The following is an 18,775-nucleotide window of genomic DNA, read 5'->3' as shown; positions in this document are numbered from 1 at the left end:
AAAATGAGAGTAATAATATCTTCAGAGATTTCTATTATACGATTATACTAATGATTATATTCTTAATGGGTGATCTTGGACACACCATAAAAATACTCTTGTACCCCATAACTAACTAAGTTTTTGTCATACTCCAATAACCGTTTCAATTCAATAATATCTCCCAAATTAATTTGAGATATTTACAATAAAAGTAAAAAAAGAGAAAACAAAAAAACAAGAGACCCATTCTAAAAGGAAACAAAAAAAAAAAATTTGAAAATAATAATTTGGATTTTTTGAAGAATCTACGTGTTAATCAATGCTGTTTTAATCTGATAAAAGAGAACTTCTAATAAAAGTAAAATAATGCCCGAAAAAACAAATTGTCATTTTCCTCTTCTAGAAGTTGCTTTAAATTTGATTTTCTTTTTCTTATTGCAATTACTTTTTCTTCATCATTGTAGAAGGGTTAAAGGAGTTTAGTAGAAATATATCCAATTGAAAATTAAAAATGAGAAAGACATCAAGGAGTTGCAATGAGGAAAAAATGTATTAATGACTAATGACGGAGAGGAGGAGAAAGACTTATTTGTTTTCCCAAATTCTACAATTTTACTTTTTCTAATTCATTTCCTAAAGGAAAAAAAAGGAAAATAAGTGCGAAGGGTTTGTGTTTGCTGGAAGGATAAACACTTGTTTTGTTTTGTCTTTGATATACTTAATAAAAGAAATAGTAATTTAGGAATCTAAATGTGTTTTAAACAATTTTATTTATTTATTTCAAAATTAGGGTATGGGAGAGTTTTTATGGGTGTGTCCAATATCACCATTCTTAATCTAATTTAACTAAGCAATTAAATATGATATTCAAATGAATTAGAAGTATAGAGTGAATGAATAATCCACCTAATAAGTTATCTAGATATAAAAATCAAGTTATTTCATTGTAAAGTTCTAATCTTTCGTCTTCCCGTAATGTTCCAACAAAAACTTAAATCTTTTAACATAATGTTTTCTTTTAATCATAGTATGTATAGTTGTTATTCCAAAGTTTAACTAACGATTTGGTCATTGTACTTTACATTTTTTTCGATTTGGTCACTCTACTTTTTTTGTAATCTAATTTGGACCGTACTTTCAATTTTTTCCAATTTGGTGGCTCTGTGAAGTGTTGGCCCAATTACTTCGTTAGCTAATTTATTATGTGGCTTTCATTTTTTGTATTCCATTGATAACATGCATAGAATATAAACTGGTGTAAACAAAACTGCTACGTAGCCATTTCTTTGAAATTACCAAATTGTCCAACTCCCTAAATAATTTGTCATAGCATCTTCTTCTCCAAATAAAAGAAGATCTCTCTCTCTCCTACTACTGTTTGCTTGGTTCGCAAAACCATAACCAAGGGGTTGGCTCCTATTTTGCTTGGTTCATAAAACCCTATTGTTTTTAGTCAATCATCACAGCTTAGAACAACACAATCTAATTTGGTCAGCATACCTAGTGATGGTTTCATCTAACTTGGTCATCACAAAATTAGAATCATGATTTGCCAAATATTAGATTGGTCGGCCGGGGATTTAAGAAACTCTTAAATCAGGTAGTGATTGCAATAGCGAAATCTGAGATTGGGAATTCAATGAAATCTGAAATTAGGTATTAATTGCAAGTCAATTTCGTCTTCACCTTGATTCATATTCATTTCCTTTCAACAATCTCTTAAATAATGATGGCTCTTAGAAGAAGTCAAAAACCATGGTTTTAATTGAGGTGGTGATCTACTACGTACTGTTTAGGTCACAATATTCTTCATTATCATTTCGACGGTACTGGTGGTGGTTTAATATGAGCTCTAATCCTATAATGGTGTTGATAAAAGATAGCTAAGGCATTGAACCCATACCTAAATCAACTACCAATATTAGATTTATCTTAATTTGAAAACTTGATTACACTATTAATGGAATTCCAACAAAAATTTCAGGTGGAATTTTGTCAATTTCAAAGTTGTTTTCTATACACATGTCGCTATTATATTCGAAGGGCATATTTTATGTTGTTTTGTTTATTTTGAGTCCATTAGAAAATAGAATAAAAAGCCACATAACAAAATATTTGACACCGTGAAAAACATTAGACAAGACACTTGACAGAATCACCAAATTGTAAAAAAATTGAAAGTAGAGTCCAAAATAGATAAGAAAAAAATATAGTCACCAAATAAAAAAAAGTGTAAATTACACTGACCAAATCGATAGTTAAACCTTATTCCAATGAAGTTAGGACACTCCCCATAATAGCTAGTAATATTTCGTTTTATACACGTTTTATACGCTTTTTTGTATAAGACGACCATGTCAAACCTAAGCATTAACTAACAAATTCTATGGTCGAGGCTTATAATTATCGAATAATAAGGTCAATATTTTTGTAAATAAAATAAATAGACTATAAAAAGTATGTTGAAACTTCGAAATGGAAGGTTTTGAAAATCCATTTAAATTAGAAGACATGTTATAGTACGTCCTTAGTCCTCTCTTTAGGACCAATTATGCAAAGAAGAATTGTATCTCAAAGGCAAATTCTTTGATATTATGGTTGTCGGGGCAAATAGTTAAATATAATGGTACTTCCGAAAGCTCGAAAGAGATGGGATTAGGTATTTTGAAGAATAGAGACTGCATCAATATTTTGATTGCCTACGTATCCAGTGAGAAATCCGGGATCAAGTCTCTTAAAACGTAGTTTTGGAGGCTGCAGAAGCCTCCGTATATATAACAATCTCCTGCCTTGGCGCCCAAGAAAGTGATTCTCGGAGATTGCTTTGAATCCTAGCATTATTCTATCTAAAATAGGATCATTTCCCAAGATTTCATTCTATCATTGTGCAAGATCTTATCAAATTACACTAGGGTTTCTCACCTCTGCGGATCGGGTTACTTGATCAGAATGATTTGGACGGCTTGGGTCCATGAACTTAGGCCACCCGAATGGGCCCTGGACCTGTTGTGACCCTTGACGGATTAGAGAACCGGATGATCAGAGTGTTTTTTTGACAACCACCGGACTGGTCCGCCGCTGGTCCCACACCCAGTCCATAGCCTGAGTACACTTTGGACTGAAAATACGATATAAGGTACACACAATGGTCATGCCAAATGCTTACAAAAAGAAGTTAACACTATTGGGTTTATTCATCTAATATTTTTATTTAAATCTGTAAATATTCAAACCGATTCAGCTAAATAAACTAACTTCCAAGCAACAATCACATATATAAAAATAACTTTCAGGACGGGCATCCTAAATAATATATTACTATAGAAATAGTAAAGCCATTCAATAAAAATTATTGTAACAATCACAAACGTTCCCTAAGAAGCGAAGACTCCCGTTGTAAGAGTGTGGCACGACAGTAAGGGAGGCATGAGTCACATTGTATCCTTATCGGTGTGCACGATGGACGTGATCAAAAGGATAAGCTCAATCAGTACGAAAGATCCTTTGTAAAGAGAAATTGTAAGAAACACTAGTACAATTTATACCCAAATATATATTATATTAGCAAATAACACACTCCTACACACTTTTGCGTCTCTCTCTTTTTGTCTCAATTTTCAAAATATATGAGGCATACAATTATTTACAAAACATATGAGGCATACAATTATTTGCCTCATATGAGGTATATAATTTCGGAAAAATCCTAAACAATGGCCTATTACGGAGCCAAACATCCTTCCAGAACCTAAAAGTCTCACAATTTCCTTAGACATAATGTTCCTATAAATCTTTTTCCAAAATTTTATTTTAAAATGATTCTCTAAACCCCCATCAACCAGAAGGAGTCGTAATGGTGTTATTATTGTGTGGTAGAATGAGAAGTAGATTTATGCTCTATAGTAGAAACTTAATTTTATGAATTCAATAGATGATATATGTACCCTGGGAACAAAGCATAATAATAATAAGAAGAAGAACCAATGAAGTAACAGATCATGGTGGCATTGCCATCAAATCTTTGCAATGTCCTTTGTAAAAGCACAACCGCAAGTTTTTCAAAGAAAAAAATAAGGGTCTGTGTTGGGCACTCACAAAATTGTATTGGGCAGGCCCCAAAAAATATAGGGGGTGTATTTGTGTTGGGCACAACCTACGGTCCACTACACCTCCCAAGCCCAAAACCAAACTTGCCAAAAAAACTGGGAAACTAAGGTGTTTGTTACTGCCGGACCCCATGTTGTGTTGGGCAGACCCCAAAAACTAAAACACTTATTACAAATGTGCCATTGGTCCCAAAAGTTGTTTTGTGTTGGGCAGACCCCAAACCAAAGTGAATTTGACTTGTTGCAACCTTTTCAGCCCTTCTCTTCTATTCTCTTCTCTTCCACCATAAAAAACCATAAACCCTTAAACCCTTAAACTCTAATACTAAACACTAATGGAAGAGCCCAACCCCATTTTAGAACATTAAGATGATGAAGAAAATGTAATGCATCATGACCCCATTCAAGAAGAAAATATAGAACAAGTTCCAAGTGACCCCATTCAAGAATAAAATGTAGAACAAGTTCAAAGTGAAGAAAATAGAGGAATGGATGATGATGCATTTAATAAGAATAAGGTAATTAAATCTAAATTAAACGTAATTATGCATGTAGTAATTATGCATGTAGGAATTATTGATGTGTACAGTGATTATACATGTAATAATTATGCATGTAGTAATTATACATGTAATAATTATGCATGTAGTAATTAAACGATGCAGCTAGGTCGTTTGTATTTCACACCAAACGATCTGGTCACACCGTCTGGACCGTGTCCAAAACGATGTGACCATGTCGTTTGGGATTTGAATTTGGAAAACGATTTGTCTGTTTTTTTACGACTTGAACGGTGTGGCCACACCGTTTGAAGTTAGTCTAAAATGACATGGCCACACCATTTGGACTAGGTCCCAAACGGTGTGGGCCATATCGTTAATTTGAACTTGGAAAAAGACTTGTCTTTTTTTGTTACTTGAGCGGTGTGGCCACACCGTTTGGACTTAGTCTTGAGCGGTGTGGCTATGTCGTTTAAGACTAAGTCCAAACGGTGTGGCCACACCTTTCAAGTGGCAAAAAAAGACAAGTCTTTTTCCAAGTCAAATCTAACGACATGGCCACACCGTTTGTACTAGTCCCGTGACGGTGTGGCCATGTCGTTAATGGCATTTGGTACTTAAGCCAAACATCAATTAACAACTGTTCTTTATTTAGGATCCTTCGGTGCGTTTTGAGAACTCGAAACTTCGAATGGCGTGGATGATGTTCAACCGCTTTTAAAATGGATACAATGAGAAATATTTACTACGGAAGAGGTACATAGTAGGCATTGTTTTAACTTGTTTTTATTTTCTAAATGAAATTATATTAGTTTATTGATTGTTGTTTTCTTTCATATCTTTAAGTATTTCATACACGTAGTGACGTAATTGGTTGGGCAATTGCTCGGGGAAAACAATGTAATGTGGTTGTGGTAATTGGGAAGTCGCAGAATGCTAACGGGAATCGAGTACCAAGGCTAGATTTAGATTGCGAGAGTTCGGGCGTGTATCGTTCACACAAAAAAGCAGAGAAAGTTAATAAGAGAAATACGGGAACCATGAAACGTGGATGTCCATTTAAGTTAAGATGTATTTTCCAACGCGGCACTGTCGATAGTTGGAAAATTGTCGTTCTTAATGGTGTTCACAACCATCCATTGGCGAAGACCCTTGAAGGACATGCATTTGCTACTCGACTAACTGTTCCACAATTCGAGTTCTTGTCAGAGATGACTCAAAATGGAGTTAAGCCTAAAGAAGTTTTGAAGTACATCAGACATAGGTTTCCTGATAACCTATCTAGCATATATCAAGTCTACAATGTCAGGCACAAGGTGAGGACATTGGATATGAACGGTCGCTCGCAAATGCAGAGATTGCGTGAGTTGTTAGCAGAAAACCATTATTTCGAGGAGATGAGAGAGGATATGAATACGGATGAGATAACAGGATTGTTATGGGCCCATCCGGATGGTGTTAAAATGGCTCGGACTTTTCCAAAAGTTTTCATCATAGACACGACCTACAAAACCAATAAGTATCGGTGGCCTTTTGTACAGTTTGTGGGGGTGACTTCAACCTGGAAGTCTTTCACGGTCTGTCAAGTGTTGCTCCAGTCCGAAACAACAATAGACTATGAGTGGGATTTGCGTCAGTTTAACGGTTTGCTGGGTGGAGAAAGGCCATCTGTGATCGTGTCTGACAGGGACTTGGCCTTGATGAGTGCCGCTGATATTGTGTTTCCTGACGTGCACAAGCATCTCTGTAGATGGCATATCTCTATGTGCGTCCTTTAGAAATGCAATGATTTTTTTCCCACCACATAACTAGTAGATAAAGGCCAGTTCTCGTGGAACACTGTAGTGAAATCGAGGACTGAGGATATCTTCAACCGTAGAATTGCTGCTTTGGAAAAACACTATAGGGTTGAGTACTCCAATTTTGTTAGTTATCTGCGAGAGACTTGGTTGCCTTACAAGGATCGATTCAGTATGTTGTTGGACGGATCAACACATTCACTTTGGGAGTACAACGACCAATAGAGTCGAAGCGGTCTCATGCTTTCGGGTGAAACGTGTTCTAGGAGACACAAACGGACATGATTTTCTAAGTATGTTTTATTTGATCCACCCGATTTTAGAGATCCAAATTGCCCGAGATTAGAGGAATGCGTTCGAGAAGAAAGTCGATTGTAACCCAAACCACCACTGGATTCCTTTATTTCGTGAACTTCGTAAAACCCGGTCTCAAGAAAATGTTTGGACTTGCTTTATGAAGAACTACATACTCGTGCCGCGGTCTTTGCTAAGGACTCGAAGTTCATTTGTGGGTGTTATTTGTGCACCGGTCATGGATTGTCATGTGCTCTCACGAAATCATTGAACTTCAAAAGCAAGAACGTTCCATACCTTTGAGTGCTATCGATCCCTTTTGGAAAACTCTGTCTGTTTTTCCAAGTGTGTCGGTGGGTGTTGGTCCCGATAGTAGACTTTCGATGGATATGTTTATGAAAAGGTATGAAATGGCTTCTGAAAAAGAGCAGAGGGTTATGGTTAGAAAACTTATGGAGATTGCTGTGCCAGAAAGTACATGGCTAGAACCACCTCATGAGGAGGCGAAAACCAAAGGTCAGCCCAAGGGTAGCTGTAAGAGAAAGCTTCCAACTGAGGATGAGAACTCTTCAAAGTGAGATTCATCTGGTTTTGAACATTCCCAACGTGAGCATGAAGAGTGGGTCTCGTCGCAACAATTGGAATGTACGTTGTTTCGACCCCCACCTACATGGCGAACGTCCATTGGTAGGAATCTCCATTTTATTCATTTAATCGACAGGGCTAAAGCCCAATTCGCAATACCATGAATCGATGTACAGGCCCATTAACTCATGTGTCTAAGGCTGAACCTTAGCCACATGGCTTGCCACTAATGTACGTTAATTTATGTCCAGATTCGTTTCTTATCAAAAGAGATAATTATCAGTTGAGAGTTATATCCTATCACAATGACTCAAGCTACAAGAATACTTGAGCTACAAGGATTCTCTATTTTATCTATATAAATACCAAACTATTTTTCATTCAGAACTACGTTCTTGAGACTTGATCTCATTGATAATTTGGGTACGTAGGCAACCGCAAGGTACAGTCTCATCATTCCCCCAATCATCATCATTTTTATAATTACTTTTCTACGTTCTTCGTCTTTTTCATCAACACTTGGTGTTTTGATCATATTTGGTCGAAACATAATTGGCGCCGTCTGCGGTTCTTATTCAAAACCGACGATCACGTTCTACAAAAGTTATGACGAATACTAGAAGAGCTCAAGGTCCCGATGCAATTGCTTATGATCATTGCGAACATGATGTTGTCGTCTAATATTATTTGTTAATAAGACTCTTATATCAGCTGAATGGAGACATTCTTGCATTGAAAAAATTGCGTTGGCCTTGTTTCATGCTGTTAGACGTCTTCAGCTTCTTTCAAGGAAGGAATAGTCGAAGTTTATACTGATCGAATATCCGCTATGCAAGTTTTTTCGCAATATCTACGGATCGAGTCGCAGAATGGAAAAGTTACCGTAGCGCTTACAACATTGTCTCTAACACTCATACAGTTAACAAGAGACAAACTTTGGTTTCACTAATGGCTGATTTTCTTATCGATGATATTCTTATGTCGAACGCATTACTCAATGAGGAAAACGTCAATCCCTACTTGACATTACCTCCCGGGGGCGATGACTTGAAATATTTATTGGATATATCTGCTGATTGTTAGATTTACACCGATAGTTCGCATAATGAGTCCGCCTCCGGTCTTGTTTTTGTCATCTTGAAGCTGAATGAAGACATAATTGCGAGGTCTCTACGTTTGAGTTTTTAACACTTCACATTATATGGCCGAGTACGAAATTGTCATTTGTGGTATACGCACAACTCTTCAGCTGGGGGTGCCTACATCATTATGATGGAACTAGTACTCGATGAGGAAAACGTCGATCTCTAATTGTCATTACCTCCCGGGGGCGATGACTTGAAATATTTATCGGATATATCAGCTACTTGCTAGATTTACACCGATAGTTCGCATAATAAGTCTGCCTCCGGTCTTGTTTGTGTCATCTTGAAGCTGAATGAAGACATAATTGAGAGGTCTCTACATTGGGGATTTGACGCATCAAATAATATGACCGAGTCCGAAACCTGTCATTTGTGGTATACGCGACAACTCTTGATTTGAGGCGACTAAGTTACGATTAATTATTCTAAGCTAGTCGTTAGCCAATTTGAATGATAATATGCGGCTCGCAATGATAGAATGGATGTTTATTTAGACTTCGTTCAACAAATTGCATGAAATTTTACATCTATCATTCTTGACACGGTATCCGGCGTTATGATGTAAGGCATCCCGATTCTATCGCGATACTTATCCGGGAAAATCAAGTCGTCATTTGTTATGACAACCTTTGGATTAACCACTTATCTTTGTAAGATGATTCCAACGAGCTTTAGATCGATAATGTCTCGGTATCTACCGACGGCGATCATCATACCGGACGATGCTCATGAATTCCTGATGACTAAAAAACTCTATCACAGCAGCACAAGTCTCAATCCTATCCTTCGTTGTTTGGGCAGAACAAACAATTTACTAGGCCTCGAAGGAATTCATTTAGGACTATGTGAACACCACTCCCGGGGGCGAAGTCTCGCTCACATAGCAATGACCCAATGGTATTGGTGGTCATACATGCCAAAGGATGTTAAGCGTTTGTCCGAGAAGTGTGTGCCTTGTCAAACACATGATATATGATATGGGTCAACTTCCCGCGACGAAGCGTCATCCAATCCATAAACCTTGGTCATTTGCGAATTGGGGCCTTGACATTGTTGGTTTATTTCCGACATCCCCTGACAGTGTTCGTTTATGGCTCGTCGCAACAAATTATTTTACTAAATGAGCGGACAAAATTAACAAGTTGAACGAAAAACCTGAGTTCTAATGTTATAATTTTGTTTCCATCACAACGTTACTATCGCTCCGACAAAATCTGACGAAATTACCACGTTTAATTTCGTCAGTCTAAGTTGAACGCTTTTACGCTCGCTTAGTCGTTATTATCGCTATAACAAAATCTGACGAAATTACCATGTTTAATTTCGTCAGTCTAAGTTTGAACGCTTTTACGCTCGTTTAGTTCGTTACTATCGCTACAACAAAATCTGACGAAGTTACCGCGTTTAGCTTCGTCAGTCTAAGCTTGAATGCTTTTACGCTCGCTTAGTTCGTTACTATCCCTACGACAAAATCTGACGAAGTTACCGCGTTTAGTTTCGTCAGTCTAAGTTTAAACGATTTTACGCTTCTTTAGTACGTTACTATCGCTACGACAAAATCTGATGAAGTTACCACGTTTAGCTTCGTCAGTCTAAGTTTGAACGTTTTTACGCTCTCTTAGTCTAATTTTGCCAAGTTACTTTAGCATTGGGGGGTTTTTCTCTACATGGGGGCGTCTTGTTCTATTTCATTTCAATTACATAAATCAACAACATTGTCAGTTTTCCGCAGGTATGTTATCTGACACAGCAACAATATTCAATAGCAAACCTATACTTTATTTTTATTTTTCATCAAAAGAATTTTTAGCTCTATGGTATTACGTTCATACAATTACCTAATTAATTGTCTCTATCAATTATCTTACGGTCGTTCGATTAAATCTTCATTTTCTTCTTCGAAATCTGCATTCGCTTTACTTAGCACTTTCGGTTAACTATTTTCCGCAGTCATTCTTTTTTCTAAGGCATTGTGCCGCTCTTTCTCAACGAAACTTCACAAACTTCTTTAATTCTTCTCGACATTAATTGACGTCTTTCTGTGCTAAACTTTTCTTTTATTCGTCGACTCTTTTTAATATAATTTGCTCATAACACCGCCGTTTCTCTATGCGGCGAGAATTCGCATTACGTCACCTTTCTTCGCGAAAACTTTCTCCAGCTTCATTATTTTTTATAAGGCATTAAATCAAATAGTCTGAACAAAAAACTTTCCGAGTTAAACTTTCAGTCAACTTTATTATTTTTTTAAAGGCATTGTGCCGATCTTTCTACGAAAAAAATTTCGATCGAAAATTTTCGTCAGCGTCATTATTTTTTCTAAGGCATTGTGCCGATCTTTCTACAGAAATTTTTCGTTAAAAATTTTTCAAATTTCATTATTTTTTTTAGGCATTGTGCCAATCTTTCTATGAATAATTTTTCGAGCGAAATTTTTGTCAGCGTCATTATGATGTGGGCACCAGTACTCGATGTAGGCACCAGTACCAGTTCCGGTAGTGGTTACGGTAAGACAGCTTTTGATAAGAAAAAAACGACTCCTGGCTTTATTCTTTTTTGTATAAGTTGGCTTAGGGAGATAAAGAGACACATACCAAACCCATGGCTTATCAGTTTGGCAACATTAGCAAAAGGAGACACAAGGTTAAGGGAAAGGTAAAACACCATAACAACGGTCATAACTCACCCAAAGTTTAATCGGTTTTCTTGGTTTTCGGCAACTATTTTCCTTCTGTGAGTAATCAGCCTCTGTGGCCATCAATGGTACTTACTCTAACAAGACAATCCTGAGAGGCATGCGACGAAGGGCTACTGTAAAAGATCGATCGCCGTTAAATCTTCTTTTCACCGCTGCCGCGAACTTGAAACCTTCTCAAGACTTCGTCACCCGGACCTTGCTTCTTTGCTAGGTTGCTGATCTGAAACAGCAAGCTTCGTTATTTTCTCAGGTTTAGTCTAGTCTACGAGTTATATAGTATTTCGTAGATAAAGTTTTACTGGGTGGGTTCTTATCTCAAACGGTTTCTTATCTTGTTTAGGGTGGCGTACAGTTTTAGTCGCCTCAAGTTTTTACTTTCGACTCCAATTAGTTTTTTATTTCTTTTTTTCCCTATTTATTACTAAACTGCCCCTACGTTTACTTTTCAATGGTATAATCCAAGTATCGATATTCCGTTGGCACGCATCGTCGAATTCAAATTTCGTATTATTACGTGACGCGTTCGGTACAGTTTTCGCCAATCGAATTTTTTTGCAATTTTATTTCTGTGCATATTTGATTTTTTTCTGTGCATTTTCAGCCATCTTTTATTTAACTACATTGCGTCCCATATACGTTAGTTTGACATTATTTCGTTCCCGATAATTCACGAATTTCGATAGTCAATTTTCCAATTATTTCTTTTCGCACGACACTTCGTTATACATTCCGCTCATTTTTCTTTCTTCTTTGCCATATGAACTTTGTTCGCATGCCAAAGAGGGGGCGGTGTTTCGACCCCCACCTACGTGGCGAACGTCCATTGGTAGGAATCTCCACTTTATTCATTTAATCAACAGGGCTAAAGCCCAATTCGTAATACCATGAATTGATGTACAGGCCCATTAACTCATGTGTCTAAGGCTGAACCTTAGCTACATGGCTTGCCACTAATGTACGTTAATTTATGTCCAGATTCGTTTATTATCAAAAGAGATAATTATCAGTTGAGAGTTATATCCTATCACAATGACTCAAGCTACAAGAATACTTGAGCTACAAGGATTCTCTATTCTACCTATATAAATACCAAACTATTTTTCATTCAGAACTACGTTCTTGAGACTTGATCCCATTGATAATTTGGGTACGTAGGCAACCGCAAGGTACAGTCTCATCATTCCCCCCAATCATCATCATTTTTATAATTACTTTTCTACGTTCTTCGTCTTTTTCATCAACACTTGGTGTTTTGATCATATTTGGTTGAAACATACGCCAAATTCCAAGCCTTCTCATAAAACACCCACACCATCGAAATACGCTACTCCAAACCCACTCCGCAGAGAAGTTTTCTCCAAAACCACCTTTACCACACAAAAAAACCACACCACGGAATAACTCTTCTCAAAAATCACCTTTACCACCTAAAACAACCACACCACGGAATAACTCTTCTAAAAAATCACCTCAAAAGTTAGACATTGGCATCCTGAGGCAGCCGAGACATTATGGTTTGGACATTCCAAAAGAACTGCACAAATATATTGTTAAAGTGGATGACCCTGTGGGTGGTGGCAATTGCGGGTATAGAGCAATGTGCATTGCACTAGGAAGAAGTCAGGAAGAGTGGCCGTGGATGAGAAATGAGTTGTTACAAGAACTTAATGACAACCTCCAACCTCCCCCTATACTGTACATTGTACACTCACAGTGAGATTAGGTACGTGAAACCTACAATTTCCCATGAATGCGGTTGGGCACCCCCTCGTAAGTGGATGAGCATGCCCTTTGCTGGATATCTATTTGCTTCGAGATTTAATGTCGTCCTCGTACATTTAGGAAGTATGTACTGCCATCTTATTTTGCCATTGAGAACCCAAGCAAATCCTGAGAGAGTAAAGAAAGTGTTGGGTACCGCTTACGTACAGGGATGTCATTTTGTCCATGTTGAACTTGTTGATGATTGTCCGGTTCTAAAACCGATGCGAAGATGGCGTAGAGCTCGACACTTAGTTGCAGATAGTTGGGATACTACATTACAAGCAAGACAAGCGCAATTTACGACATAGAACATTCCCAATTTAGTATTGGAAGACGAGCACACTAATGATGGGTCCGAAATACCAATAATAGATGTTGACGAGGAATAAGTCTATGTAATTAATGTTCATGTGGTTGGAATTGTAATTTGGTTTTTGATACAATTTTCTTAAATTTGATGGTATTTTTTTGTCGAATTAATTGTATGGATGTATGTATGTTTGTTTGATTTTGGAAAAAATGACTTTTGGGATCTGAACTTAGAAAAAACAACTTGTCTGTTTTTTTGCCACTTGAACGGTGTGGCCATGTCGTTTGGGATTTGAACTTGGAAAAAACGACCTGTCTGTTTTTTTGCCACTTGAACGGTGTGGCCATGTCGTTTGTAATTAGTCTGAAACGACATGGCCACACCGTTTGGACTAGGTCCCAAACGGTGTGGCCATGTCATTTGAGATTTGAACTTGGAAAAAAGATTTCTCTGTTTTTTTGCCACTTGAACGGTGTGGCCACACCGTTTCGTTTGAGACTAAAACTTGAAAAAAAAAATGACTTCTCTGTTTTTTGGCAAAAAAACAGATGTTGCGTGTTGTTTCGTGTTTTGGCAAAAAAATAGATGTTTCGTGTTTTGGCAATTTATCAATGTTTTATACATGGCATAAGAGAAATGAGAGTGGAGAAAGTGAAGAAGATATTCCAAAAGTTTGACAAGAACAAAGACGGAGGACTCAACACAAAAGAAATGTCATCTCTGGTAATCTCTGTAAACCCAAGAGTTCAATTCAGTGATGAACAAATCACTGCCATCCTTGAAGAAGTTTTCAGAACTCCATGAGGAAACTAAACATAAGATTAAGAATTGACAAACAAACCATTCACATAAATAACTAGTAAATAATTAGAACTTAGTTTAACATAACCAGCAAGAGTAAGTTACATCATTCTCTTCTAACACAAAAGTAAGTTATCTTCCAACACAAGATAAAAAGAGGTAAGCTACAGAATATAAAAGATTGGCTCTATAACACATTTCCAACAAGACTTCTAACAAGATTGCCAATGCTCAACACACTAAACCCTAAACTAACCAAACTCAACATTGCTAAATCCAATGCTCCTTAACGATATTGTCCGCCAATGAACTTGCACCGGGTCAAATTGTATGCCTCCATGAACTCGTTCCGTGCATCATCTGGAATCGCAGTCCCATCCAATTGCAAGCCTTGATTGAGCAAACGAGAAATTTCATCAACGTTTATACATTTAGTATATACATTTACATTTATAAAATACCAAAACAAAACAAAACAAAATAAAAAAAAAACAAAAAAAACTAACGTTGTAAAGTATTAACTCACCAGATTATGATATGGAAGACTCTGTAGGGAGAAGTGATTAAGATGATCAGGGTTTATCATTCGAATATGACTATTGTTTTCGTACCAACTCATGTATCTACTAACACACTCCCATGGATAAGACGGAATGGGTCCTCGATGTTCAAGTTGTATCAAGTGATTCTGCCATTTACTCCAATAGGAAGACACAATATTAAATTTCACATCGTACCCGCATCCGGAAGTAGTTAGCGTCGAGGTCTTTGGTCTTGGGGGATCTAAAAGTATAAACTGCATATGACCCAACTGACGCACAACCCTCGAAACATTGTACTGCTCGACATTATCAAGAAAGCATATAAATCCCTCGAAAAATGTTATTTTATCCACCGCCCGTATAGCTCAGACTTTAGCATAGGGATACCATTCAACCTGTCAAATAGCATATGATCGAGGAAATTAATCATTAACCACATACTAATAATATCAATTAATAAATAAAACTATTTACATACAAAAATGCTTATATCGGTACAAGTCATATTATCAATCATAATTTCGGGTATGCTTCAATGCAAATTTGTTGTGCTAGCATAAAAAGACTGAGTAACTGAGTACTTATGAGTACGCGACATGCTCAACTGATAGTCATTGTTTGGGAATGGCCTGAACACCGGAAAGTACTCATAAATCCATGACTAGATTAATATAGACACCCAGTTAATATTGTAATAAATAGATAAAATTGACATTGAAAAGAAAAACAAAAAAACTAATATCTGTAGGAGAGTGAAATAGCTTGAAACACCCTTCACCTTGGCACTTGTGGCAGTCCCAAGACCCCTGTACAAGTAAGCCAGTAAGGCTGCACCCCACGCGTAGTCTCTGATCTCGGCAAATTTCATAAGCAGTCTTAGATAACAAACGGAAACTGCAGTTCCAGACGTGTCGATGAAGGCGGTACATCCAAAGAAAAACAACAAATAAGCTCTCACAGCAAACCGCAACTCTTTTTGGGTTGACGCCTTCTTCACAACAACCCCATTTTCATCCCGTAAATCTTCATCCGTTACCTTCCCATCAAACTGCTTCATCAAGAAATCCATCCTAACTTTGGAAGTGAACTTATTGGATTTCATCTCTGCATCTATCTTGTCCATGGGTATGCCAAGACCTTGGTGGAGGAGTCTTTTTGTGCGTTCGAGTCAAATCGGTGTCCCCAATCAACGCTTTTGCCTCGATCGGAACTCCTAAAAGTTGGGAAACATCGGCCCAACGTGATTGTCATCTCGCCCCATATGATATGAAACGTGTTGGTCTCTGGATGCCACCTCTCCACAAACACAGAGACCAACACAGGATCCTGATGCCTATATACACCTAAGACCAGAGCACATAAGCCGGTCCTTTGAAGCTCCACATGAAAATTAGAACAGTCTGAACACTCTCCGACGATATCCCATTGTACCAACTTGTTTAGGTGCCCATGACACTTCAACACCCCTCGCTCCTCCTAAAACAACAAAAACTCAGTATTAATGTATGCACAAGGTTTCGTAATACAAAATTTAAATACTAATAGACAATATATAATAATATTATCTGCCCCTCCCAAATATCGCGAGCCACGTGCACCGCATAGTCATACAACAGATGTGACACACGAGGGCCACCTCCATAAACACCTCTCTGGAACTCCAAGTCATTGTTGGACTTTCTCACAATATTCACTGGAGGTACAGGTATAGGGACTTCCTCGTCATCCTCCTTCTCATCCTCCGCATCCTCCTCATCCTCCGCGTCCTTCTCTTCTGCATCATCAACACCCTCTTCGTCATCTTCTTCACCATCACCTACAGCTACACTCTTCCCACGATCCATATTTATATCATCTACATCTACATCTTCATCTAAATCTAAATCTAAATCTAAATCTAAATCTAAATCTACATCACTCAGAACTGTCCGCTTTCTTCTCTTTTGATTTCCTAACTCTACATCACTTACTACATTACTGGGATCATCCGCTTTTCGATCCCCTCTACGAACTGATGTCGAGGTGGTTGTTGCCCTTTGTCTCTTTTTTTCAAGCTCCTCGCGACTCGAATTACTACTCCCCCCACCTAACAACTTCTTAACACCCGTGAAAACACTTTTTGCTACATTCTTCACATTCACATTCTTTGTTCGAGGCATTGCTACAAAATACCCAAATAAATGAATAATAAGTAAATTGGAAAAATAAATAAATAAATAAATTTCAAGTCCCTAGAAATCAATTAATATAATTCAGATAAGGTTAAAAGTATCTCAAATTTGTTTTCAATCAAAACTCATATATGGAACATGCAGGTTCTTATTTCCTACAGTTTCACAAAATTAATGACATATCATACGCAATATAGTCGTTAGCAATCAAATTAAATCAACCTTAGCACGATTAAGGAGCCAATCGTAAAAGCAGTTGTTGGAATTTGAAAGCAGGTGGGTGTTAACGTTGCTAAGAGCAAGGGGAAACTGTTAACGATTACGGATGAAAGGGAAAAGGGAAACAATGATGAATAAAAGATGGCTTTGTGGAATTAAGATGCTAAATAGTAAGACAAATTCAAATACTACAACAACGATGAAGCTAAACTAGACTTGGAGTATTCAGTTGGAGATGAACTTCAAGGAAGAGAAAGATATTGATTGATGGGGCGCTGGTTCATATGGCAAACATTAGCTAATGAAAAAATGAGCCCATCCATATCCAACCAGAATCTGAAAGTTACTTAAGATGCCATTGAACATATAGCAATTTTCAATGTTCCGCAAACTGAAATCATTAACTTAAACTACCACTCTCAAGGGGCATTTGACGATGTACTTGGACAGGTAAAAACACATAGGAACAGACCATACCTGATTAACAAATGTTCGTTGAAAAGGACTTTTATCGCCGCTTCGTTTAAGGAATGCATAATAATGTAAGAAAGCCCATATTAAAACAAACCAATGGGCAAAGAAAAGAATTACAACAAATGTAAAGTTTAAACTATATCTTCCATAAAAGTAGTGTATTCAATGGATTAACGTAAGACTACTAGTTTCAACAAAAGCTATATCTTCCTAATAAGTTAATAAGATTATATGAACATACACTGGAAATATAGAAGTAGACAAAATAGAAAAGAGAAGCAACAACTTCTGTTAAGAGTTGTATGTATGCAACTCTCTGAGTAACATGTTAAGTGACTCGGCATTTGGTTACTATAATAGCTCGATCAAATTGTTAGTAATGGTGGCGTGGACTAATTTATGCTCAAGTATTCACGCGAAACCATCAACTCATCTGGTACATAACACACCCTGTGCCTTTTTTTTTTTGTTTTTTTTTTTGGTTGGTAAGCCTGTTTTTAAATGAGATGCCTTCACCATGCTATTACTTCACATGGTTTGGCATTTGTCGCCATCTTGAATGCCGATTATCCGTGATAAGGACTAACACTAGCCGTGTGGTTCCCAGGACTTCTACCACGTATAACAACCTTGGGTAGCTATTGTCTTTGAGTTATTCACCACACCAGTATTCTTGCCATATATAATATAGAGTATAAACACATAACACAAACTGCTTGTATATAATATAGAGTATAAACACATAACAATTGCATGTACACTCAAATTGTTTGATAGTCTTAGTAATACACACTTCAAAATCCCCAACTTTAAAGTTTAAACACTTACTAGAAATGTTATTCAAAAAAAATTTGTAAGCAATTGTTGGTAGGATACTTGGAAGAAGACAATGATAAAGCAAGTGAAGAAGAAGACGATATCTCTAATCTATAACCGGCAAAATATAAAAAAAACACTAATTTTTTAGAGAAAATACCTTTGAAAGTGTGAGAAGAAGCTTGTGGAGTTCACCTGGAAGATGGGGTTTGTCGAGAGGAGAACACAAGCGCAATTTTTGGTTTTTGGTAGGTTTTTTTGTGAATTCACGAGCACAATTTTTTGTTTTTGGTTTTGGTAGGTTTGTTTCTGAATTTGACGAAGGGTGGTAACTGGCTATGGCCGGTTTCTCGGTTTGTTGAGTGTTTTGGTTCGGGGTGTATGGTTTGAAGTTGCGCCCAACACAATTGGCAGACCCCGGCCCAACTCGGGGTCTGCCCAACACAAATCAGAGTCTGTCAATAACAGGACTCGAAACTAATTAGAACCAGTTTCCTTCTTCCCTCCAACGTCCAACCACCACCTAAGTTTCCAAAGAGATGAATGTATCTCCATTTGCCAAATCTATA

At 37.3% G+C, this 18,775-nt stretch overlaps 1 protein-coding gene across 1 annotated transcript; it reads right to left on the bottom strand.

The window, feature by feature from the left end:
• Window positions 1–15,822: 15,822 nt before the first annotated feature.
• LOC147487012 (uncharacterized) lies at window positions 15,823–18,775 on the bottom strand. The gene is made up of 2 exons (XM_086574313.1): window positions 18,367–18,775; window positions 15,823–16,687 (listed from the first exon to the last, which is right to left on the bottom strand). The coding sequence occupies exon 2, from the start codon at window positions 16,683–16,685 to the stop codon at window positions 16,065–16,067; it is 621 nt and encodes a 206-aa protein (XP_086430439.1). The 5' UTR covers window positions 16,686–16,687; window positions 18,367–18,775; the 3' UTR covers window positions 15,823–16,064.

This window comes from Coptis chinensis, chromosome 7 (genome assembly GCF_015680905.1).
Source record: "Coptis chinensis isolate HL-2020 chromosome 7, ASM1568090v1, whole genome shotgun sequence".
NCBI classification, from domain to species: Eukaryota; Viridiplantae; Streptophyta; class Magnoliopsida; order Ranunculales; family Ranunculaceae; genus Coptis; species Coptis chinensis.
This window is presented reverse-complemented; position numbering and strand designations above follow the sequence as displayed.